Source organism: Portunus trituberculatus, chromosome 33 (genome assembly GCF_017591435.1).
Source record: "Portunus trituberculatus isolate SZX2019 chromosome 33, ASM1759143v1, whole genome shotgun sequence".
NCBI classification, from domain to species: Eukaryota; Metazoa; Arthropoda; class Malacostraca; order Decapoda; family Portunidae; genus Portunus; species Portunus trituberculatus.
In genome coordinates this window covers 15,517,634-15,540,133 of record NC_059287.1, presented here as the reverse complement: position 1 = coordinate 15,540,133, position 22,500 = coordinate 15,517,634, and the positions used below count along the sequence as shown (strand labels likewise).

At 41.1% G+C, this 22,500-nt stretch overlaps 1 protein-coding gene across 1 annotated transcript in view; it reads left to right on the top strand.

The window, feature by feature from the left end:
- Positions 1–22,500, top strand: part of LOC123512239 (nephrin-like) — a 114,134-nt gene that overhangs the window by 66,696 nt on the left and 24,938 nt on the right. The window contains 12 exon segments of the mRNA XM_045268499.1: positions 302–454; positions 2,637–2,819; positions 4,364–4,654; positions 6,053–6,355; positions 8,674–8,964; positions 10,536–10,722; positions 12,531–12,643; positions 13,359–13,610; positions 14,007–14,167; positions 17,459–17,576; positions 19,474–19,664; positions 21,807–21,971. Coding sequence (XP_045124434.1) covers positions 302–454; positions 2,637–2,819; positions 4,364–4,654; positions 6,053–6,355; positions 8,674–8,964; positions 10,536–10,722; positions 12,531–12,643; positions 13,359–13,610; positions 14,007–14,167; positions 17,459–17,576; positions 19,474–19,664; positions 21,807–21,971 — 2,408 coding nt within the window.

The window sequence follows — 22,500 nt, the reverse complement described above, 5'->3', positions numbered from 1 at the left end:
CTAACATCCATTTTTCTATACCTATTCTACCTCAAACACAATTTTTTTACACCCCCAAACACTTTCCTAACCTCAAACATCCTTTATAATTTACCTTTCCTATCTCAAACACTCTTTTTTACACCCTCAAAACATTGTTAACATCAATCACCCTTTCCTTATCTATCCTATATCAAACACCAACTTTTCACACTTTCCAAACACTGCTTACCGTCACCACATCACCTCCCGCTACCAAACCACACAATACTAACGTTAAACACACATAATATCACCCCTTCTCTCTGTATCTCCCTTACAGTGCCTCCTACGAGCGTGGAAATCGTGGGCCACACTCCAGACGCCCTTATCACTGTGAAGGCTGGCGACTCCCTCACTCTAGAATGCCTCATAAGAGATTCCAAGCCTGTTTCCAGAGTCACGTGGTACAGAGGACACGAACCACTGAGACTAGGTAAGTACGAGATGGAGAAGGTGGAGTGAGAGAATAAGGACGAGGTGAAGGAGGTGGAGAAATACAAGGAATAGGATACAAGGAATAGAAGTGAGATAAACAGAAGACACAGGAAGACTAACAGTAAAGAAAGGAGTAGAAAGAGTGAGAAAATAATGAAAAGAAATAAATGAAGGAGGTGGAAAGACAAGGCAAGAAGGAATGAGACAAGAAATAGAAGGAGACAAGAAGTAGAAATGGAATGAGAAACAGAAGGCAAAGGAAGACTAACAATAAAGCAAAGAGTAGTGTAGAAAGACGAGAAAATTATAAGACTAACAGTGTAAGAAGATAAGAACAAAGAATTGTCGAAGGGAAACGAAAGGTAAAGAAAGAAAGACAGAGACCAGAAGATGAAGGAAGAGAGAAATGGAACAAAGACAAAGCGAAGGAGGACAAGGAGAAGTAGGACAAGGATGAGGAGGAGAAGGAGGCGAAGGAGGAGGAGGAGGAGGAGGAGGAGGAGTGATGATGAAATACTACATATATATTGATACAGAGAGAGGAAGGTGCACGGCTGGAGAGATAAGAGGGAGGTAAGGAGGAAGAATGAGACATGGAAAAGAGGGAACAGGGAGATAGATGAGTGTAATAAGCGAGTGTGGAGAGAGAGAGAGAGAGAGAGAGAGAGAGAGAGAGAGAGAGAGAGAGAGAGACATATTGACAGGAAAGATAAAGAATGATAGAACCAAACGTAACCACATCACACACACACACACACACACACACACACACACACACACACACACACACACACACACACACACACACACACACCATAACGCACATTTAGGTTACCTCAACCTAATATTTCCAATCACACCAATATTCTAGACAAAGGACATTTTTCACCCAATGACAAATATGATCATCGATTCTCCTCTGACATTCCTCTCTCTCTCTCTCTCTCTCTCTCTCTCTCTCTCTCTCTCTCTCTCTCTCTCTCTCTCTCTCTCTCTGTTCTCACCTCTCATCCTCCACCTGCTGCCTTTCCTCCATTGACTCAGACATATTCTCCTCCTCCTCCTCCTCCTCCTCCTCCTCCTTCCTCCTTTTACTCCTTATTTTCCTGTCTCCTTCACATCTCGCTGGTGGAAAGAAAATGGAAAGAAGAGATGGAAGGCGATGGAGGAAGCGAAGTAGAGGAAGATGAGAAGGAGGAGGAGGAGGAGGAGGAGGAGGAGGAGGAGGAGGAGGATCAAAGGTCTTCTCTCCTCCTTTCTCTCCCATTTGTTTCTTTACTTTTCATTGATTCTCTCTCTCTCTCTCTCTCTCTCTCTCTCTCTCTCTCTCTCTCTCTCTCTCTCTCTCTCTCTCTCTCTCTCTCGTCCATTTTCTCTTCTCTTTTCATCTTCAGCTTTTTTTTCATCTGTTCTTTCGTTTCCTGTTTCTTCTCTTCCTCGTCCTCTTCCTCCTCCTCCTCCTCCTCCTCCTCCTCCTCCTCCTCCTCCTCCTCCTCCTCCTCCTCCTCCTCCTCCTCCTTTTCACTCACGTATCTCACAGAATGCGAAAAGAATGTGAGATCAAAGAGTCATGTGAATTTTGAAGCTTTTTTCTCCTTTCTCGTTTTCCTCCCTCCCTCTCTCTCTCTCTCTCTCTCTCTCTCTCTCTCTCTCTCTCTCTCTCTCTCTGGGATTCACAAGACTATTTCTCCTTTATTAATGTAAAAAACTTGCTAATCTGTCAGTAAAACCTTAAAAAAACACCTTTAAAAACTCGTGTAGCTTCAAATAGAGCTCTTTAGTCCCTTCAGTACTGGGACGCGTTTTTACCTTGAGTTTTGGGTGTGATCAGACCATTTTATTGACATTAGGAAGGGTCTATGGAGATCAGAACAGTAGTGGCCACAGTTTTCACTATTTTAATCTTCCCACATAAGTTTCTGAAGCATAAAATCATCAAATAATAAGTAGAATGAATATTGAAACGAGTCTTGGTACTGGAGAGGTTAAAGTAGAATATTTGCTAATTTATCACGAATTGAAAAAAAAAAACTTTAAAAACACATGTAGAGACTTTTAAAGAGAGAGATAAGGTTTTTTTTTCTTTTAATACGTGGCTGTGAGTTTTAGTTTCGTATATTAACAAACTTTTTTTTCTCTCCCTCTCTCTCTTTCTCTCTCTCTCTCTCTCTCTCTTTCAGATTCCCAAGATGACAAAAAGGAAACATCTCCCACGGACTCGCATCTTTCATCTCTTCGCTCAAAGATCACCTTCACGCCCACACACAACGATAACGGTCTGGATTACAGCTGCCACGCCCTCCACCCCGCCCTCACCCACTCCTCCGAGCAGCTTACCGCCAGAGTCACCCTCGACGTGCAATGTAAGTCCTTTTCCCCCTTCCCAAACTCTTCAGGCTCGTCCATTTCCCCTTGTGAGTTATAAGAGTTGTTGTTTGTGGCTTTGTTTGAGTTACCCATTATTTTGTCCGTCCGTCACCTGTTTTCTTTGTTTCCAGGGCGAGAGTTCGTTTTTTTATTAGTTTTATTGGTGGTTATTGCTTGTTTTTTCATGTTTTTTTGTTAGTTTTTACTGTTTTTATTTCATTTCTATTGGTTTGTTTGAGTTAAGCGTTATATTGTTCATGTCCCTTCAGCCGTTTTCTTTGCTTCCTGGTCGAGGTTCCGTTTTCTTATTTGTTCTGTGGATGGTTGGTTTTATTTCAATGGTTTATTTAGTTCTTTCCTGTCAAGTGATGGTTTTATTAGTCACCCATTGCTTTCTTCTGATTCCTCATCCGTTTTCTTTACTTCCAGTTCTTTATTCGTGTTTGTTTTGTTTTGTTTTGTTTTGTTTGAGCTTTTTTTTTTTTTTTTTTTTTTCTTAGCTCCTTCTCGAGTCTTGTATGTGGGATCTTGTAATTCTTGTATTTAGATCATATATTTGTAGTTCTTTCTTTTGTGTTTGTTTTTGTTTTGTTTTATTTTGCTTTTCTTTTCTTTTTGTCTTCTTGGTTCATTTTCTATTCGTTTATATGGAGTCTTGTCATTCTTTTTGTTAGATCTTTCTTTGTGTTTTTCTTTGCTGCATCGATCGGCTTTGAGTTTTCTTTTCTTGTTGTCATCTTGTTGGTTCCTTCTCTAGTCGTGTATGTGGGTGTCTTTCCCCACAGCCGCAGCAATATCTCGTCTCCGTGGCGTTCTATCACCCATATGTATTCTGGGAGCGGCGCCGTGGCCTCAAAATTCTGTGCAACTCCGCGTTTTCCTCACTTCACTTGTCAGGGAATCTTTATCATCCCTTGTGTTATTTCTTTCCCTTACCTCCCCTACATCACACTCCCTGACTCCCCTGCAGCGGCCATCATCCACAGCCTGCCAGGAGGGAGAACATTCCTTAACCTCCTCTCTGCCTTCTGCAAAACTTCTATACTGCTTTGTGACTGCTTTCAAATGGCTCTATTCAAGTTATGTAGGTTTCTAAGTGCTTTTTTTAGGATTCTAGTGACAGGTTGATTGTATTTATGTATTTTTGATAGGATAAACACTCTTCATAACCTGGGTAATCGTTGCTAGAGAGAGAAATAGAGCAAATCCTTGAAATTACTCGAGTTTCTAAGTGTTTTTTTAGATTCTAGTAGCAGGTAGAGAGTATTTCTACTCTTGAGAACTAGGATAATTGTTTTTGCATCTTTTGAAAACAGTCATTGCGTGTGTGAGTGCAAAGCGTTGAAGTTCATTTTTCTAAGTACTTTCAAGATTCTTGTAGCAGGTTGAGAGTATTTGTACATTATTAGAAGGGAAAACACTCTTGAGAACTAGGATAATTATTTCTGTAGCCTCTAAAAACAATCAATGAGAAAGACAAAGCGGCAGGCGTTACTGAGTACAAACATGAGACACACATCATCCCATTTTCTTTCCTTAGACCCTCCCGGCGCGCCAGAGATTACAGGGTACACTGAAGGGGAAACAGTGAGCGCGGAGACACAGAAGACCCTCACGTGCCGGTCCCGTGGAGGAAACCCGCTGCCGGAGGTGTTCTGGTACAAGAATGGAGTGCAGATCGACAAGAATTTCATCAAGCATCGGAAGTACGCGGTGAATGAGTACGAATTTGAGGTCCAGGCGTCCGATAACTTGGCTAAATACGAGTGCCAAGTATCCAATGTGATGACTAGCGAGCCCAAGACAGCGGAGATTCAGCTGAGTGTGCATTGTGAGTACCTGTGCTCTGTTGGTGTGTGTTGTGTTGTGCTGTGCTGTGTGAGGGATGAAAGGAAAGGAAGAAAGGTATGATGCTGTGATGTTCTTCCTTTATTTATGTGTGTTTATCTGTGTGTGTGTGTGTGTGTGTGTGTGTGTGTGTGTGTGTGTAAGTAGAAGATAAAAGAAATGAGGTATTGTGTGTGGATGTGTGTGTGTGTGTGTGTGTGTGTGTGTGTGTGATTTTTAGTGTGAGATGAAAGAGAGGATAGTTGTCAAGTTAGTGTTTGTGTGTTTGTGTGTAGGAGTGGAAATGAGAGAAGATGAAAGGAGGAAGGTACTGTGTGTGTGTGTGTGTGTGTGTGTGTGTGTGTGTGTGTGTGTGTGTGTGTGTGTGTGTGTGTGTGTGTGTGTGTGTGTGTGTGTGTGTGTGTGTGTGTGCAGGTACTAATCTGGTTTGTGTAATTGCTTTTGTAACGCACATCTGGTCCTTACAAGATTCTCATGTTGATAAGCTTTGAAATTTTGAGTGGTATGTGTGTGTGTGTGTGTGTGTGTGTGTGTGTGTGTGTGTGTGTGTGTGTGTGTGTGTGTGTGTGTGTGTGTGTTGCTATAGATCATATTTTACCTTTATCTTCACTACTACAAGTTTTTTTTTCTCTTTCTTTGTCTCCTGCTCTGTCTTATTATCTTTCTTCCTGTCTCTATTTCCATCCATCATCTTCCCTCCCCTCCTTCCCTCTCTCCCTCCCTCTCTTTCTCTCTCCCTTCCCTCCTGCCTTTCCTCTCTCACTCCCGCCTTCAATTTTGCATCTTCGCTTCTTATTTCCATCCCATTCCGCACATTTTCTCCATCTCTAACTATTTGTTCCCCCAACTTTCCCTTTACCTTTCTTTTCGCTCTCTTTCCTTGTCTGTTTCCTTTCGTGTCTCTCTAAAAATAAATAAAAAAAACTTTCCCTGTGTCCTTTCATGTCTTTTTTCTTTTTTCCTCTCTTCTCTTAGTCCTTCAGTGTTGTCTATGTCTTTCTCTCTCTCTCTCTCTCTCTCTCTCTCTCTCTCTCTCTCTCTCTCTCTCTCTCTCTCTCTCTCTCTCTCTCTCTCTCTCTCTCTCTCTCTCTCTCTCTCTGCTATTTTTCATTGTTTCCTCTCACCTTTCCTTGCTAGTCTGTCTTTCTCTCATCATTCTTTTCTCCCTAACCAATTCCTCCTTTCTTGGTTTCATCTCTCCACTAATCTCATCGCTACTTCAATATTCTCCTCTCCTTTCCTTTACACGTCTTTACACACCTTCGCTCTCCCTCGCAAATCTCTCCTCTCACAGTACCTTCCACTCTTCCAGTCTTTCTCCTCTCACTCTCAGAAATTTCTTAGCGTAACGCATTCCTCTTTTTCTCTGTCTCCTGCACAGTTCCTCCTTCTCAAGTCGCCATCAACGGACCGACTGAAGCCAAGGTAGGGGACATCATATCCATCAGCTGCGTTGCGGAGAATTCAAACCCTCCGTCAGATGTAAACCTCGTGATCAGCGGACAGACACCTCCCGGAGCCACCTCGAGGACTTACAAGGTGGAGCACGGCGGCTGGAACACAGTGACCAATTTGACGAGCTACGAAGTGAGGTCAATAAAATCAGACCTCACTGTCAACTGTTACGCTCTCAATCAAGCGCTCGGCTCCACCAAGATCAGTACTCAAGTCGTCAGGGTGTTACGTGAGTTGTGTTGTTGTTTTTCGTGTAAGAGGGGAGAACTGGCCAAGGGGAAAAAAATTATTAAAGAAAAAGGTCCTCTCAGTTGCCAGTCTCCATAAATATTTGATAGAGTTAGCCAAAGGACTGGGATAAATGTTGTAATTGTTGTTTATTAGGTGTTGTATAAGTTTTTTTGGTTATTGTAGGGGTGGGGAGTTACGTTAACCCCTTCAGTGATATGACGCTTTTTTTATATTCACTATGTTTATTATTTAGTGATTTTATACAACTTCAGAAACTTATGTGGGGTTAGAATAATGAAAACTGTGGCCTCTTATCTTCTGACCTCCATAAATCCTTCCTAATGTAAATAAAATCGTCTAATCATAGCCAAACTAATAGTAAAAATGCGTTACAGTACTGAAGGGGTTGTGTTCTTTGTTTACGAGGTGTTGCGTGAGTGTTGGGTTTTGTTAATTGTAGGTGAGGTAAGGAGGCTGCTGTTGAGTGTCTTGTTTGTGTTGTGGTGACCGTGTGTTGGTGATGAGATGGATTGAATGAGATTACGTTAGGTTGGTTTAGGTTAAGTTAAGTTAAGGCTGCTTTAATCGCGTCTGTTTTTGAGTTTCTAAGTGTTTACAGATACATTTTTTTTCTTTTCTTTCCTTTTTATACACGAGGACAAATCAAAGTAAAAATTGAAGAAAAACAATCATTCATCCTGCCTTAATTAATGAAACACACTGATTCACCCTGTACTTTTTAACTTCAGTCTTGCTGGGCTACTGAAACCAAGTAACAAGTGATTCATAAGCAGTCAGTTAATTTATAGATAATAGCCCAAGTAATGAAAACACGAGCAGAAATCTCCCTCAACTTTATATTACGTTTGTTAAATAGATACAGGGATATTTAGACATACAGAAACCAAGTAACACGTGATTCATAAGCAGATACTTTATAAACAAGAACACAGATAATGAAAACACGGACAGGAATTCCTCTCAACTCTTCAGGACGTTAATCAATGAAATAATACGTTTGCCAAATAGATACAGGGATATTTAGACATACAGAAACCAAGTAACATGTGATTCATAAGCAGACATTTTACAAACGAGAACACAGATAATGAAAACTTGGACAGGAATCTCCCTCACCCCTACATTACGCTAATCAATGAAATAATACGTTTGTCAAATGGATACAGGGATGTTTAGACAGGTTTTCAAATAACACCGTACAAATAAACACGATGAGCCGGCAAAGTGTCATTATCTCGTGTTAATGGCGGAGGGAAGAGGTAATGAAAGCACGCACCTCTGTGACACCTTCCTCTTGTGTGTATCAAGTTATTAGCGAAATAATCTGCAAATGTCACGGTGGTAATGAAAAACGTGTCATTTAGGGCAAAGCAATGACCTTTACTGACAGCACTTGTGTGTGTGTGTGTGTGTGTGTGTGTGTGTGTGTGTGTGTGTGTGTGTGTGTGTGTGTGTGTGTACATGAAGGTGTGTTTTAATTAGTGCGGGAGGTGAGTGACCGTTTCTCTCTCTCTCTCTCTCTCTCTCTCTCTCTCTCTCTCTCTCTCTCTCTCTCTCTCTCTCTCTCTCTCTCTCTTTTTGTATTTTTCTATTGTCTATGTGTCTTTCTTTCTTTTTTCATCCGTGTGTGTGTGTGTGTGTGTGTGTGTTCTTTACCTTTTTTTTTCTTCTTCCAGTCTTCACTCTTAAGTTTTCTGCTTCCTTTTCTCGTTTTCTTTCTCCTTTTCTTCTCTCCTCCGCCTCACACACTCTTTTTCCTCCTTAATTGTCTTTTTATCCAATTATTGTGTTATTTCTCATTACCTCTAATTTCCTACTTAGGCCTAATCTCTCTCTCTCTCTCTCTCTCTCTCTCTCTCTCTCTCTCTCTCAATTCTACCATTTTTTCCGTCCCCACCTCTTTCCCGCGGCCTAACACTGTTCTGACCCTCCTTTTCTCTCCTCTCAATTTACGCCATCAATAACACCTCTATCTCTTGTCTCCCTCCCTCCCTCCACGGCTTCATCACCATCCACAAATCACCCTCTCTCTCTCTCTCTCTCTCTCTCTCTCTCTCTGGGTATGTGCGTGTGTGCGTTATTTTTCTCTCTTTCTGGTTCTTTTCCTTTTTTCACGGTTTTCTTTTCCCGATCCTTCAAGAGACGAAAAAATATCGCTCTCTTTCTCTTTCACTTATCTCTCACACACTCTCTCTCTCTCTCTCTCTCTCTCTCTCTCTCTCTCTCTCTCTCTCTCTCTCTCTCTCTCTCTCTCTCTCTCTCTCTCTCATCTTATACACTCCCTCTCTTTTTCAGGACCCCCAGAGCCACCAGTTATCATGGGATACGAACCCGGGACGCTGCTGAAGAAGGGAGCATCCAAAAGGCTCTCCTGCATTAGTACAGGAGGCAACCCACTGGCGACGCTCACCTGGTTCAAGGGGTCCCAGGAACTTCCCTCAGTCACGCGCCACGAGGCAGGGAACGCTATCGCAGACCTGGACATCGTAGTGAGCGAGTCGGACAACAATGCCGAGTACCGCTGCGAGGCTACAAATTCCGCCACTGAGGAAGCCCTGTCCAACTCCACCAGTCTCAGTGTCACGTGTGAGTTCAGAGAGGGAGGTTGTGTCATGTTAAGCTCCGGCTGTGTGTGAGGTTGGGTTTCTATGCGGTGGTTTGAGTGTGTTGGAAATTATTGGTTCAAGTTAGGTTAGGTTAAGTTACGTTTCCTTTTGCTTGTTTGATTTGGTTGAGTTAGTTTAGCAGTTGTTTATATTTTTGTTTATCTTGTTTGCTAGGTTAGGTTTGATTTATGTTGTTTAGTGAGGTTGAATTAGGTTACGTGAGTCAGATTAAGTTAAGTTAAGTTGCTTAGGTTGTTAAGTTCAGTTAGGTTGGTCTAGTTTGGTTAGATTAGGTAAAGTTAGGTAAGGTTAGATTTACTTTGGTTCTGAAGGCAGGGAAGGAGGAGGAGGAGGAGGAGGAGGATATTGTTCTTTTTCTAGTTCATGGTGATACTGGTTCCTGGTTCGATTAGGTTACGTTAGCTTAGGTTAGGTTAGGTTCTGAAGGCGAGGAAGGAAGCAGGAGGAGAAGGAGGAGAAGGAGATTGCTCGGTGTCTGGTTCACGGCGGTACTGGTTCCTGGTTCCTGCCTCCCATCCATTCAGTTTTGTATGATTTATGGTGACGTTGAAATATTACGCATCATCTCTGGTCTTCGGATCTATTCTTCCACTTTCCTCCCTCCGTAACTGTTATCTGCGACTTGGATGTCCAAAGCCAACATTTTCCTCCACCTACATTTCCTTCCACGCAGTTTCTCCCTCGCCATGATGTTCTCAGATCATCATTTTTCTCTCCCAGCTTGGTTAGATTCGGTTAAGCTCAGTTATAGTAGAGTTCGATCAGATTAAGTGAGATTAGGTATGATTTGGGTTCGTTAGATTAGACTACAAAGGATTAGATTATGTGAGATTAGTGTATTACTTTAGAAGAGGTGAGATTAGTTGAAATTACAGCATCTTTGAGCTTTAAATTTCACATCTATAATTGTTTTTTCCTCTCCCATTTTGTTAGGTTAAGTGAGAGTGTTTGATTTCGTTATGTTAAGTTAGACTCCATTATTAGACAAATTGAGGCCAGGTTGTTACGCCATGTGAGGTGGGAGGAGGTTAGATTTTAGCATCCTTGACCTTACGAATCACACCTACAGTCTTTTGTCTTTCACCGTGACCCCACACTGACCCTGTCCCACCCTTTACTACCCCTCAGAGCAACCCCTGGTACATGGATATTTCACTTTGACCTTATATGACCTTCAGAGCAACATTCCTGCCCTTACGTGACCTCTTCTCTTATGCACCCTCCTTTTCTGGCTCACAAATTGACATATCGTTGCGGTCTTTGCCCTTCTCTTCGTCTTTACCTTCTCCTTACTCTCGCCACGACATTCTTAAGAGCACCATTAACTTTAAACTTTAACCCCGAACCCTTGTGTCCTTCACCCTGACCTAGAATGACCCCTGAATAATTTTCCTGGGTCAGTCTTTCTTTCTTCCTAACAGTGCATCAATTGAAAAACATCTCTAATCTTGCATACTCCTAGCTGACCTCTTTACTTATGCATTCCTGACCCCTGAAACTAATATTATTTCTTGATCTTCCCTATTGCAGTTCCTCCGGCTGCTGTGAAGGTATCATCGGAGCCCAGAGAGGTGACTTCCAACACTGAAACGACCCTTGTTTGTGAATCTGCCTCCAGTAACCCCAAGGCGAATGTTACCTGGTGGAGGGATGGCTTCGAAGTGGGGCCAGGGGAGTCTAGTGTGAATCCAGGACAGTTTGGAGGCTTCACAACCACGTGAGTTGGCGTCAGGGCAGTGATCATGCACAAGTGGCATTGATTGGAAATAGAGGAGCCTTTGCAGGGAAGTTCCTGTGATGGTTCTCGTGGTGTCTTAGTTCCTCCTGTGTTGAATGTTGAGATGGTGACTGTCTGGTTGTGTTCAGTACATGATCAAACACGTTCCTTGTGTGTGTGTGTGTGTGTGTGTGTGTGTGTGTGTGTGTGTGTGTGTGTGTGTGTGTTTGTTGTTGTTGTTGTTGTTGTTGTTGTGTTTGTAGTTTGATACTGAGGTAAAAATATAAGAAAAAGTGCAAGAGTGGAGTTTGGAAAGTTTTTTTTTCTTGTCTTCGTTTTCTTTCTCTTTTTGTTATTGTTAGTTTTTTCTTGCTTCATTCATTCATTCATTCATTCTCTCTCTCTCTCTCTCTCTCTCTCTCTCTCTCTCTCTCTCTCTCTCTCTCTCTCTCTCTCTCTCTCTCTCTCTCTCTCTCTCTCTCTCTCTCTCTCTCTCTCCACTTTAATCCGAAATACTATTTGTTTTATGTATTATTCTCTTTCTTTCTGCGTGTGTGTGTGTGTGTGTGTGTGTGTGTGTGTGTGTGTGTGTGTGTGTGTGTGTGTTTCACCAGTATTTCCCACGGTGTTCTCGCTTTAACTCTCATCGCAACTCTTTCTTCTCTCTCTCTCTCTCTCTCTCTCTCTCTCTCTCTCTCTCTCTCTCTCTCTCTCTCTCTCTCTCTCTCTCTCTCTCTCTCTCTCTCTCGTCATGAATGTTTTTTTGTTGTTTTTTTCATTTCAATTTCTCTGTTTTATTTTATTCATCATTCATCATTGCTCGTGTTTATTTTGTCCTTTGTTTTTATTTACCCATTGACTGCGCCTCATTCATTATCTCATTATCTCATTCAGGCTTCCCACTAATGTTCGTTCGTTCCTGCCTCATCATTCTCTCGTTAATTTTCTCCTACCTTTTCCCTCATTTTCATTTTAGCAGGCCAGACACTTAAACCTTTGATATTCGTCCTTTTTTTTTTTATCAAACTACATGTATCTTTCTTTTCTTTTCCTTTTTTTCAGCAGTTTTATTTTTACTCTTCTTACTTTATACTCAATCATTTTTTTTATTGTTCTATATTTTTTTCTTTTTTATTTATGTTTTTCCTGTTAAGCCTTTCATTTTCATTTTCTCTTTCAAATTATATCTTTCTTTTTTTTATTTTCTTGCGTAGCAACACCTATTTCTTTCATTAATGCCTCGTTGTCCTGTTTTGTGTTTATATTTTTATGTTTCATCGACTTAAACGTCTAATTTCAGCTTTTTTGTCATTTAGATCCGTTTTTTATTGTATTTTCTCATTTTTCGTATCTTGCAACTCTTCACTCTCTCACTAATGCTTTCCTGTCCTTTCTACGTATTTATTCCATTGTATTTCTCTTTATTTATTTTCCACTTTGCTTCCAAGTAGTTAATTATTTTTCCATTACATTCTTACACTTTTCGTGCTTTAAAACATTTCATCATATCTTGAATTTCCACGAATGTATTTATTTTAACATTTTCGACACTGTAAACCTCTAATTTCCGCTTGGTTTAAATGACATCCGTTTCCATTATATTTCCAAATTTTCCGTGACTTATAACGCCTCATTCTTTCGTTAACGTCTTTTCTCCTCACGCAGACTTCCTTTCCTTTAGAAGTATTCATTTTTAATATTTCCACACCATTTACCACCTGTTTTTTACCTTTCCTTTCCAGTTACATTCATTTTTTCATTGTTCTCATATTTTCTAACTCGTTTTTTTTTCTACACGTCGCCAACAGGTACAGCGTCAAGGTGAACGTGACAGCTGATGACAATGGCGCCGTGTTTACCTGCCAGGCGGATAACCAGTTCGGCACCACGACTCATGACGCCATCACTCTCTCCGTCATGTGTAAGTTGGGAGAACCTTAACCATCCCGTCCCTTTCACCATGCCTCCCTATTTTCTCTCCCCGTCCTCTTCTCTTCTTGGCGCGGTAAATATTTCAGGTGCTTAGTATTTATGTGTGTTAAATATCCCTGACGTCTGTTCCACGCTCGCCACGCTCAGGCTGTGGAAGTTTTATATATATATTCCAGTGTTATTTTTCGCCCCCGCTTCCCGCCGCTGCTCACGTAAAGAACTGCTCTTTCTAAACTGTCCGTATTCCTGAGTCGTAATTTGGTTCGGTGTTTTCAAGCAATGATACGAGTTGTGTGTGTGTGTGTGTGTGTGTGTGTGTGTGTGTGTGTGTGTGTGTGTGTGTGTGTGTGTGTGTATCTACCGACAGTTTTACATGATTTGAGTCAAGTTTTTTGTGTGTGTGTGAGTGTCCGTGTGTACGTGGATGTGTGTGTGTGTGTGTGTGTGTGTGTGTGTGTGTGTGTGTGTGTGTGTATGTGTGCATTTTAACAAGTAAACAAGCTGTAACTCCCTGGTAATGGCTGGTGGAACATACAAAACACACCGTTACCACCACGTCATTAATACATTAGCACCCACATCTTTGCTAATTGGTCACGTAAGTACATTAACACACACACTTGCACGCAAACACTTCACACGTCACCCTTACCTTACCTTACCTTACCTTACCTTACCTTACCTTACCTTTTTGCTCCTGACAGACCCGCCGACTTGGGTAAAGAAACCGGAGAAGGAGATTTCGGTGAAGGAAGGCAGTAGTATAGAGGTGAACGTGAGCGCTCAAGGGAACCCAAATACAGTCACGTACATTTGGCGTCGTGGAGAGGAAGTAGTGAAGGCAGACTCCTTCCTCAACATCTCCAGCGTGACGAGAGACCAAACTGGAACCTACACTGTGGAAGCAACCAACTCACAGGGCACCGTAGCAGCGAATCTCACCCTCAATATTAAATGTAAGTGTTCAGGGGTGTGTGAAGATGGTGGTGGTGGTGGTGGTGGATGGGTGGTGTTGGGTGTTAAGGAGTAGTGAGTGTTGTGGTGTGTTGTGTGGATGAGTGTCATTAGTTTGTGTGTTTTTGGTGTGTTTTGTGTGTTTGTTGATTTGTTGTTTTAAAAAGTTTGGGTGTGAAATCACGTTTATATTTGTTTCAGTGAATGCATATATACACAAAAACAAAACACAGTAAAAACTCTCATCCTTTTTTTTTTTTTCCAATATTTCGCGTAATATATACTTACGATATTTGAGTTACACCAAACCAATCCAAACCAAACCTAACCTCAAAAAAAAACTAACCTAACCCAACCCAACCTAAAGTAACACCACACACACTTCAACCCCACAACAGATGGCGCCACAATCAGCTCTATCTCAGGCGGCAAGAACCTTAGTGTGGGTGAGACAGTAACCTTAATCTGCCGGGTGGACGCGAACCCAGACCCTGACATCAACTGGGTTCGAGAAGGATATGACTTCGGCAGAACGGAGCATAAGAAACACGTGTCGCAGGTGAGTGTTCTGGTGTGTTCTGGTGTGTTGTGATGTGTTCTGGTGTGTTGGGGAGTGTTGTGGTGTATTGTGGTGTGTTCTGGTGTGTTATTCATGCCTGTCCTTGTGTGCTGGAATGTAAAATGTGTTTTATTAAAGGACTTGTAAGTGTGTGTGTGTGTGTGTGTGTGTGTGTGTGTGTGTGTGTGTGTGTGTGTGTGTGTGTGTGTGTGTGTGTGATGTGTGTGTGTGTCTTTGTGTGGATGTGTGTGTGTGTGTGTGTGTGTGTGTGTGTGTGTGTGTGTGTGTGTGTGTGTGTGTGTGTGTGTGTGTGTGTGTTTCTCCCTTTGTGTCTCGTGGCTCTGATATTTTTTCTCTGTTTTTTTCTCTTTTTCCTGTGTTTTATTCCTCTTTTGTGTTATTCTTTTTTCCTTTCATGCGGATGTTTAAAGGGACAATTTCTCTCTCTCTCTCTCTCTCTCTCTCTCTCTCTCTCTCTCTCTCTCTCTCTCTCTCTCTCTCTCTCTCTCTCTCTTTTCTTCATCTCGGCTTCTTTCTGGTGCAAGATGTTTTATCCCCGCGAGTAAAATTTCATAAAGCTTCAGTACTACTTTAATATTCCTTCATCTCCTCGCACACCTCTCTCTCTCTCTCTCTCTCTCTCTCTCTCTCTCTCTCTCTCTCTCTCTGGTTCTTTTTTCTCTTTTTCTTGTTCTTTTTCTCGTTCTTTGTTCTTCTATTTCATGTTTTCATCCTGTTTTCTACACCATTAACTTTTCATCCTTTTCCTTTTCCTTCCTACTACTACCAGTACTATTACTACTACTACTACTACTACTACTACTACTACTACTACTACTACTACTACTACTACTACTACTACTACTACTACTGCTCTTACTATTACTATTACTTTGGGCAGCTGAGGACTTTCAAAACTTAGCAAGAGAGAGAGAGAGAGAGAGAGAGAGATGGTTGCTAAGGTGACAAATCAACTTCTTGTCGCGATAAATTATTCTGACTTGAGCGCAAAAACTTACCTCGTTTACCTTCGAAGTTCAGAAGTTGGAAAAATTTGGCTGCTGTTGGTACGTATCTTTCTGTCTGCTTTGCGTCTCTCTCTCTCTCTCTCTCTCTCTCTCTCTCTCTCTCTCTCTCTCTCTCTCTCTCTCTCTCTCTCTCTCTCTCTCTCTCTCTCTCTCTCTCTCTCTCTCTCTCTCTCTCTCTCTCCATTTTTGTTTCTCTTTTTTGCTTTTGTACTCCTTCCATGCACTTTTTCCATCAATTTCCTTAATTCATCTCTATTTTTCTCTTTCCTTCACAACTGTTCAATTTCCGCTTTATTTTTCTTATATTTTCCACTTCTATATACTTCCCATCCTACTCTTGTCTTTTTACCCTTCCCTGCCATCACTCCCTACTCCAACACCCTCTCCCCCTCTCTCTCTCTCTCTCTTCCCCCTTTCCTTGTCTTCTCACCCTCTCTGACGAACGACTCTTTTTTCTTTTCGTTTTTTTTTTTTCAATCTATCACGTGTATTCACATTTTGTATTCTCGTTTCCTGGTCGTTTTTTACCTTCCAGTTCTTCCCTCCACTTCCTGGTCTTCCTCCTCCTCCTCCTCCTCCTCCTCCTCCTCCTCCTCCTCCTCCTCTTAGGTTCCTCGTAAACATCCGTCTCGCTTATGTCAGCCTCTCTCTGATGTAAACATTTGATTCACTGCCTGAATTTTCAAGTGTCCATTTGTCTCTCTTGGTGTGCGTTAGAGGTATTCTGGCGTGCGTTTTTTATTTGCGTGCTTCCTCCTCCTCCTCCTCCTCCTCCTACTACTACTTCTCTTCCTCCTCCTCTTTTTTGTTTGCTTCGTTTTTTTATGGCTTTTGTTTCCGCATTCTTCTTCATTTTCTTCCTGTTGTTCCTTTCTTCTTCTTCTTCTTCTCCTTCTTCTTCTTCTTCTTCTTCTTCTTCTTCTTCTTCTTCTTCTTCTTCTTCTTCTTTTCCCTCTCTTCTTCCTTTTCCTCCCACTCCTCGTCTTCTTCCTCCTCCTCCTCCTCCTCCTCCTCCTCCTCCTCCTCCTCCTCCTCCTCCTCCTCCTCCTCCTCCTCCTCCTTGGTAATTTTCACATCTATACATTTTCCTTTATGCTTTCAATTTGACAATCCATTAGATCCTTTACTTATTGTTATTTTTTTCAGTATTTTTCTTTTTTTTCCTTCTATTTTTTTCTGCATAAAACTTTACTTGGCTTTCATTAAATATGTGTCGGGGAAAAAAGATATCAATTGTATGTACACTTTCCTGCATTTCTCTCTCTCTCTCTCTCTCTCTCTCTCTCTCTCTCTCTCTCTCTCTCTCTCTCTCTCTCTCTCTCTCTCTCTCTCTCTCTCTCTCTCTTTTATTTCATTTTACCTTCCGCCCACTTCTCTTCCTCTATTTCTCTTTTTTCTAACCCCGTTTTGCATTCGATTTGAAACCATTCTCTTCTTTTAGTTTATTTACTTTTTGGACCACTCTTGTAATTAATGCTTTCACAGTCTAATACACTCTCGGGGTTCTGTCTCTGGTATATATATATATTTAATTGCTGTACGTGTCTGTGTGTGTATGTGTGTGCGTGTGCGTGTGTGTGTGGGGAAATGATACTGTTGTTTATATATTTTTTTTTTTTCATCGAGATCATTGTTTTAGTGTGTTTTTTTTCGCATGTTTTCTTCTTTTTTCACTAATGTAATTACGCAGAGGTAGTGGAAGTTACCGCCATTGAAGAGCGTTTTGTTGTAAGCAATTATTTCATAAGTACAATTACGTTTTATCCCTCGCTCGTTGGCTTCATTTTTACCTCTTAATGGTTCTGCCCGTATTTGTTTAAACATGGCGAACATTACAGCATTTCCAGTAATACCTGAAGCCCTCACAGTGGTAGCAGTAGTAGTAGTAGTAAAAGTAGTAGTAGTAGTAGTAGTAGTAGTAGTAGTAGTAGTAGCAGTAGTAGTAGCAGCAGTAGTAGTAGTAGCAGTAGTAGTAGTAGTAGTAGTAGTAGTAGTAGTAGTAGTAGTAGTAGTAGTAGTAGTAGTAGTAGTAGTAGTAGTTGTTGTTGTAGTATAGTAGTAGTAATAGTAGTAGTAGTAATAGTAGTAGTAGTAGTAGTAGTAGTAGTAGTAGTAGTAGTAGTAGTAGTAGTAGTAGTAGTAGCCAAACAAATCATTACTTTAAACACCATTTTAAGATCTTAATAACAAAACATTCTCTCTCTCTCTCTCTCTCTCTCTCTCTCTCTCTCTCTCTCTCTCTCTCTCTCTCTCTCTCTCTCAGAACGTGGTGGAGATGACTCTGCGTAACGTGACGGTGGAGGACACGGGGATCTTCATCTGCAGCGCCAAGAACGAGATCGGAGAGGCGGCCACAGCAAGCACGGCGGTCATTGTTAAACGTGAGTGATTTCTGCCTTACTGGTTCTGCATTTACTGTGATAGTCTCTCTCTCTCTCTCTCTCTCTCTCTCTCTCTCTCTCTCTCTCTCTCTCTCTCTCTTCATTGATCACTATTTTCTTTGTTTTTCTATTCTATGTTGTTGTTTTTTTTTACTTTTACTTCTTAATGATAGTTTGAAAATGTGGCTTTTTGTTCTGAGGCGGGAAGCTAAAGTGAGAATTGTGTTAATGTGTGTTGATATGTTTCTATTTTTTTTTTTTTCTATTTTCCTCTTTTTCCTCGTGGTATGTTTGTTTTTCCCTTGTTGTTGTTGTTGTTGTTATTGTTATTGTTGTTGTTGTTGTTGTTATTGTTGGTGCTTGTTGTGATGAAAAACGCGAATGGTGATTATTTGTTGAAATATAAAGAAAGGAAGTGATAAAGATATTGCCATCGGTAGTTGTATATATATAATGAGATGTGTGTGTGTGTGTGTGTGTGTGTGTGTGTGTGTGTGTGTGTGTGTGTGTGTGTAATTATACAAAAAGGTTCTGCGGTATTAAATAACAGTTTCTATCACATCAGTGTAATGTAATTATTTGTTCTTGTTTTCCTTTCTTTTTCTCGTCTTTTTTTCCTCTTTTATTAGTTGAGCGAGTAGTTTATTTAGCAGTTTATCTTATTTGCTAATTTTCACCTGTGTATTTCATCATCTACTCTCTCTCTCTCTCTCTCTCTCTCTCTCTCTCTCTCTCTCTCTCTCTCTCTCTCTCTCTCTCTCTCTCTCTCTCTCTCTCTCTCTCTCTCTCTGCATTTAATTAACATACATACCTTCCACCATCTTCTTTTGCTCCTCCTCCTCCTCCTCCTCCTCCTCCTCCTCTCCTCCTCCTCCTCCTCCTCCTCCTCCTCCTCCTCCTCCTCCTCCTCCTCCTTCTCCTCCTCCGCCCATTTCCCTTCTCATATACTCTCATATTTATCGACATTTTATTTGATTTTCCTCCTCAATATGTTCATCACCACCTCATCACCACCTCATCATCACATGCTCATCACATACTAACTTTCCCCAGCTGGTCTTCTTATCTCAATTCCTCTCCGTTCTTCACTCTCCCCTCCTTGCCCTGCACATTTTCTATTTTTTGCTTTTCTTTTTGCCTTTTTTTTTTTTTTAGTCATGATCATCTTTAATCTCTAAGTTAATATTCCTCGCCACTCTCTCCCTCTCACACTTCGCAGTCTTCTCTTTCTCCTTCTCCTGCGTCAGTTTCCCGTGTTTCATTACTCTCCTACACTTCATATTGAGCGGATTGCTTTCTCTCACGGATCGTGTTTTTATGATATATTTTTCTTCTTGGCTTCTTATTTTTTACTTTAATGCAGCCTGACCTGATTTAACTTACACTACTATAACTGGTACATCCTTTCCTCATTTCCCTTTGAAGCCATCACAGTCTAAGCTATTTGATATGACGGTAACCTAATCTAACACAAACTAACCCAAATACTCCAATCTTGACCTGATAACCTAATTCTAACCTAACTTAATCCAACCTAAATATTCCAATCCTAACTTGAACTGACCTGACTTCACCTAACGTAATCCAACTCAGGTGTTCCAATCCTGACCTAGACTTAACGTTATTCACGCAACTGTCCCCATCATAACCAAACTTCAAGCATCTCATCCCAAAACACGATCGTCCTTACCGTATCGAAAACAAACTTAACCCTAAACTCTGCGTACCTCAACTGCAATCTAACCTAACCTAACCTAACACAAGTATCTTAACTGTAATCTAACTTAACCTTATCTTACCTAACCCAATTATCCTCTAACATGACCTAATTTAACCTTACCTAACCTTATCTTAATTCTAATCCAACCTAACAAGCTTCCTTCTGCTCCTCCGTCAGACAAACCAATCATCGATAAGTCCGCTAAGTACCAGAAGGCTGCGGCTGAGGCAGAGAAGGAAGCACGACTCACCTGTAGAGCGTCTGGTGCCCCCTTTGTCCACTTCACCTGGTACACGAGGGAGAACACGCCCATTGAACCAGCTATCTACTCTCGCTTCGATGACAGATACAGCGTCGAAACTTCTCAGGTGAATGATTATGAATGATGTTTTTTTTTCTCAGTCTCTCTCTCTCTCTCTCTCTCTCTCTCTCTCTCTCTCTCTCTCTCTCTCTCTCTCTCTCTCTCTCTCTCTCTCTAAACTTAATGCACATAACATACATATTTTACACGTAAGTCTCACTGGCATGTGACGCTCATTCTCGGCATTGTGAGCGAGGGTGTCATAAAACTGTCACTGTCAGTTGCGCACCTCTCGCCACTGATCAGCACTGTCATGTCAGGCACACGCACATCCCACGTCACTGTGTTTCACTGTCACTGTCTCTCTCTCTCCACTGTCACTGTCTCAGGCTCTCTCTCTCTCTCTCTCTCTCTCTCTCTCTCTCTCTCTCTCTCTCTCTCTCTCTCTCTCTCTCTCTCTCTCTCTCTCTCTCTCTCTCTCTCTCTCTCTCTCTCTCTCTCTCTCTCTCTCATAAGATCCATATCCAGAAACACTATGCTCTTTCACCACGACTGTTTTCCAAGGCCACAGAGATGATTAGCGGGGTTTTCAAGAGTGCTTCTCCAGTTAATAATGTAAAAATATTGTCAATCTGCCTCTAGAACCGTATAAAAAAAAAAAAACTCTTGAAACAGTGGAAGTGGAGCACAGAAGTGTTTGAGGATACGAGTCTAAACAACCTTAATTTGATCGTGTATGAAGGATATTATTCTTTTTAACTCTGTAATAATCCTTCATAAACTAACACCAGAACCACTAAAACACCACTGAAAACCCACACAACTGTCACCGGAACCTGTTCATGTAAGGAGAAAACGTTTAGAATATGAACTGAAGGTGAAGAATCCAGTAGGGCACAACTGAAGTGTCGCGTATCAATAGTCACAAGCTCAGATGGGACTGGAATGCGTTTGATACCTGTGAGAGGGAAAGAATTACAGAGGGATCGAGTATTAAAGAAAACTGTATGTTAGGCAAGCTCAGTGATCCCATGTTCATCATCCGAGGAGATTCAGGAGGAGGATTAGGGATCAGGGAAGGCATTAGGGAACACCTGCTAATTGCTGAGAACTTGGCGATAAGAATGAAGGATCAGGGGCCAGGGAAGATTAGGGATCAGGAAGGATTACTCATGAACAGTTTCCTGGAGACTTAGCTGGCGAGGACACGGATGAGAACAAGAGGAGGACAGAGAGCAGTTTTCCTCGTGTCGTTTCTCTCCGCGATTCTTCAAAAGGAAACTCCCGCGGATGTTTTAAGAGGAGGAAATAAAGAAGATTTAAAACAATACGCTCTAGAGAGAAAACGGTTTAATTTTTTTTAAAGGGAGGAGTTACCGCGCTGAGTAAAAAAGATAAAAAAAAGATAAAAAAAAAAAACACGTGCAATGAGAACAAAAGGTGTTACAAAAAAATGTCTTTCTCTCACTAAGCCTCTTTCTCACCACGTTTATTATTTAGTGTTAATACCGAACGTGACATTCAGCAATGCGAGTATCTTATTGCATTATGAATTTCACACCCACGGAGGAATGACCGGGAGAGAGAGAGAGAGAGAGAGAGAGAGAGAGAGAGGGAGAGGGAGAGTAAGAACACGTGTGGTTATTAAAAAGAATATATATGACTCGCACTGTCCAGGGTAAAAACAACGGAACATTGATATACACTTTCTTATTAGATTGTTCCCTTTAAAGATGAAAAAAACTAAAATAGACTTTCTTATCGTATATTTCCAAACCATCAATAACATCAGTAACGTCACAAATGATACTACTAACTATTAAAGCCATCAAGAGCGTCATCAGCACCACCAGTAACAGAAATAACACCAATAACACTAGCAAACAGTAACACCACCAAACACTAACACCCCCAACCATTAGAGCCATCAATAACACCACCAGCAACATCAGTAACACAAATAACACCAAACGCTAACACCACCAATAACACCACCAACCATTAGAGCCGTCAATAACACCACCAGCAACATCAGTAACGCAACACCACCAAGAACACCACAAACAACATATACAACAGCAACAACTACAACCACCACCATTAACGCGAACACCAAAATATACCAAAAAAGGAAACAACACCAATAACAATGAATAACACCACATTGATCACCACTCACTCTCTCTCTCTCTCCTCCCTCTTCAAACAGCTGGTGGACGGCCTGGTGACGTACGAGAGTGTTCTGCATATCAAGAACGTGACGAATAAGGACTACGGGTTCTTTGAGTGTCTGGCCCACAATCCTCTCGGCTCTGCACGAACTGCCATACATCTAGACATCACTAGCAGACCAGACACGCCCCTCGATTTGAAGGTAAGTTGATGGGAAGGGTTCAATGGAGTCTTATTATTATTATTATTATTATTATTATTATTATTATTATTATTATTATTATTATTATTATTATTATTGAATTTCCTTTTCTTTTTCTTTTCTTCTTCTTCTTCCTCTTTTTTGTTATTGTTCTTGTTCTTCTTGTTCTTGTTCTTCTTCTTTTTCTTCGGCTTTTGCTTCTGATTCTGATTCTGATTTCTCTTCTGCTTCTTCTTCTTCTGCTTCTTCCTCTCCTTCTCCTCCTCCTCCTCCTCCTCCTCCTCCTCCTCCTCTTCTCTTCCTTCCTCCTTTTCTTTTTTCTTTCTTTCTTTCTTTCTTCTTTTCTTCTTCTTTTCCTTCTTCATTTTATTTTTTTATCATTTTTCTCTGCGAGTGTTTCTTGTTTTCTTGTTTGTGTGTATTTTGTTTGTTTGGTTATTGGTTTTCTTTTACTGTATAGTTGTTTGTCTATTCTTTTTATTTTTGTTTATTTGTATTGGTTAGTTTCTTCATTCATTCATTTATTTAT